The 3473-nt window shown below is 38.0% G+C and overlaps 1 protein-coding gene across 5 annotated transcripts in view; it reads left to right on the forward strand.

Moving 5' to 3' along the window:
• GPM6B (glycoprotein M6B) overlaps positions 1–2286 on the forward strand; it is a 109500-nt gene extending 107214 nt beyond the window's left edge. For all 5 annotated transcript variants that reach the window (XM_069874969.1, XM_069874960.1, XM_069874942.1 and 2 more), the window contains one exon: positions 391–2286. In XM_069874969.1, coding sequence (XP_069731070.1) covers positions 391–540 — 150 coding nt within the window. In that variant the 3' untranslated portion in view covers positions 541–2286. The remainder of the gene's footprint in view (positions 1–390) is intronic.
• The last annotated feature ends 1187 nt before the right edge of the window (positions 2287–3473 follow it).

Genomic DNA, 3473 nt, shown 5'->3' on the forward strand with positions numbered 1-3473 from the left:
TAGATCTATGCATAAACAACACAACCTTAGAAAGCAGTTCTTCTGAGCACCTTGTAGTGTACAGATTACATAAATTGCCACGTGCAAAACTTTCTTCCTGCTTCCCCCCCATTCTGCATTTTAATTGATCCGTACGACTCCGTAGCTCATTTTATTACTGTTACACTAACTTTCTCTAAATTGTGAATAACCAACTGAACTATTAGCATGCCAAATTCTAGAGATCTTTGAAAAAATAGCCTCCGTGCTTGTTTTAATAACAGAATGCTTATTAACGTAGAGTAACTTTTGTTTTGGTCGTTATGTTAAAAAGCGCCTATTAATCTGACTAGCAGCTTGCTTTGCCTCTTGACATGCTCACTAGCCATCATGCTCACCCTTCTCTTCCAGATCCACTTCCTCATGATACTGTCTTCTAACTGGGCCTACTTAAAGGATGCAAGCAAAATGCAGGCCTACCAAGATATCAAAGCAAAAGAAGAACAGGAGCTTCAGGATATCCAGTCTCGGTCAAAAGAGCAACTCAATTCTTACACATAAATGTTTGCCACAGTAATTCCGCAGAAGAATTCTGTAGCTCTGACAAATCAACAAATAGCTGCTCTGCAGTACAGATGTGTGTCTACCAAACAAAATTAGAGAGAAGTGCAAAAGCTTCACATTCCAGCTCCTGGAACACATTCATAGGGAAATCTTCCCACGGGTAATCTTCCATCCTTTCATACAGAGAATGGAGATTTTATTCCAGGCATTTTAAAAGGCAACACTTCACAAGTGACCAAATTATTCTTCTTGGAGACTTTTGGTATTTAATATTTGGCATGTTCTACCGCATGATGTCCTGCACCAAACCTTGGCAGGTGCTCCAAACCAGCAGGCAGTAGATCTCTGTACAGACCTTAGGCAGAGGCACGCGTACCGTGTGCGATTTAGGATCTCCATTTATATACCAAATGAGACTGTGGCTGGCTAAGATTTCTGACAGCTCGTGCTTAAGTGACAGCACAGTTGCAGCAGTTTCTAAGGCGCAACAGAGCTGTCTTTGACCACTCTTTCCATGGGCCACAGGAACAGCATTCTACTTCTGTGCCACACTTTTTTATGATGAAGCAGTCGTGCTCCTGTGCTTACAAGAGCATTGAGCAGGTATCCCAAGTTTTAATCTTTTTATTATCTATTTAATAGAATGCAGATCCCCGTATCTGGATAATGATCCCCTTCTTTGAAAATAAATGTCAGCTTTGCCTTAATATTTATTTTCTATAAATGTCTTAGCATTTATATAGTGGCAGGAGACCATTATCCTACATTTTAAGTAAGTGAAAAGTGTTACCTTATTAAAATGACACTGATCTGACTATTCCAAATAAGTGGATGAGAAAGTTTGCAGAGTTTTACACAAACAATAAAAATTACAGCCATAAAACAGAATACAGGATGTCCACCTTTCTCTATCTTGGTGCTTAGCAAATTTATAGTCAGCGCTTACGTGTTTTCCTTTTTACAACTTAATTAGCACATTAAGAAAACGTGGTGTTCAGAAAAAAACAACAACAAACAAACTGGTGCCATTTTAAAGTCATTTCCCATAGAAGTCTGCCTTCTAATTCACATTTTCTTCAGAAGCATTCAGTGATATCTTGAGTATTAGTGATGGTATATTTGGTGTTTGTTCTATATGATATATATATAAATGTTGGGGGGGGAGGTAAAATACATCAGTCATTTGAAAAAATTGAATATTCAAGTCATACCCATGTTAAGCTGACGTGTGGTTTGATAGTTTTGACTGTTTGCTGAATATAAAGGGAAGCACAAATTTCTTCAAGTCAGTATTAAAAGAAATGGCATTTTGGGGGTGGGAGTAACTTCAAATATATTTTTTTTGTTTGTTAAATACTGAAGTCTAATTTGACAGTTTGAAAAAAGGGGCAAAGTTGATCAGTGTAGAGCAAATATGACAAAATAGCCTAGTGTATGTTCTTACCTGTTGCATGAAGGAGACATTTCTACAGCAATGCAGGTGATGTTCTAGCCCAGTGTTTGCATAAGGGTTATAATGGAGGCAGTGTCTTAAAGCCTAATTCTTTTCTAATTCAGTGTAGCTATTACTGGGAGTTTTTGAAGTTTTGTTTAAGTAGTCTAATATTTTTATGTAAAGAGCATTAAATTTTGCTATGTATAAATTTTTGTAACCTAACAGTGAATCAATATTTTCTATCAGTGCCAAGGGCTTCCTGTAGTTACATCCAAGTGTTAAAATAAATATTTGTAGATAATAGACAACACTTGTGTACGTGTATTTGAAACCAGACTTACAGCTACTCCATACTAATGCACCTCTAGGCTTCATGTCTCTATCTGAAGTTAAACACGTTTTGTTCTATAGTGTCCATTTGCTTGTGTACTGGGAAGGGATGCCCTGTAGGTGTATATGCTTCAGCATGGTAAGTCAGCGAGTGTTCCTAGCATGAAGTATTGGTAGTTGTTCTGGGCCAGCATAATGCAACGAGCACTATCCATCCCATTCCTGACATCAAACAGAAGGAGCCTCTTGGAAATTCTAAATGCTAGCATTGCTGCAACACCAAATAAAGCAGCGTGTGAAATCCGACTGGCCACCAAATCACTCTTTATCTTAATTTCTAAAAGCAAAGTTTATTTCTGTTGCATTTTTGGTACATCTTGTTTCAACAGCCAATGAATTCACGAGACAGAGCTTTGGTTTTTGCCCCTAAATTCTGTCAAACTTGGCTTCATGTTCTTGTAGTTAGGTTAAGATGAGCAGCCTCAGATGCAGTGCAAGTTGTAATATATGCTGCCACTCAAAATTACTTCATTGATAAAAATACTGTATTTTATACTGTAAATAAAGTTTAATGATCTTGCCTATAATCTACCTACAAAATACAAAGCTTAAATAAAGATGAGTTAAATAGCATTTTTTTTATTTGAATCTCTCCATTCTGGGCTGGTTAAATACCAACAAGGTGATACACAAGATAAGGTTGCTTTTAAAGTGCTTTTTTCCCCTGCCATAGCAGTAACAGGGCCATGTCAGCTGGCTTCTGTCACTCTGCTCTCTGCACAAGCCAAGGGTCTCCACAGGACACCTTTAAAAATGATGTGATGACTGAATCTTTTTGTTACCTGTACACCATATCTTTGACCTACAATTTGTATCAGTTGAGGGGAAGGGGTTGGTGTCTGTGTGTGTGTGTGCACAACTTGAAAAGCTATCGAACTCAGCACCAAAGCCAATCTACCTGAACATACAGATTCCTTTCCTCATGCGGCTTTGTCCTTCCTCTGTCCCCACTCAAGGGCCTCCTTCTGGATTATTAGCACATCAGGGCTCACTAGTTGAAGTTGGTAACTGAAGTGATGAGACAGCTCAAAATCAGCTTTATTAATTAGCAATTATGCAGCCTGCAAATATTGTGCATTATTACAATTTCTTACCAGTAGAAAGG

Source organism: Phaenicophaeus curvirostris, chromosome 1 (genome assembly GCF_032191515.1).
Source record: "Phaenicophaeus curvirostris isolate KB17595 chromosome 1, BPBGC_Pcur_1.0, whole genome shotgun sequence".
Classification (NCBI taxonomy): domain Eukaryota; kingdom Metazoa; phylum Chordata; class Aves; order Cuculiformes; family Cuculidae; genus Phaenicophaeus; species Phaenicophaeus curvirostris.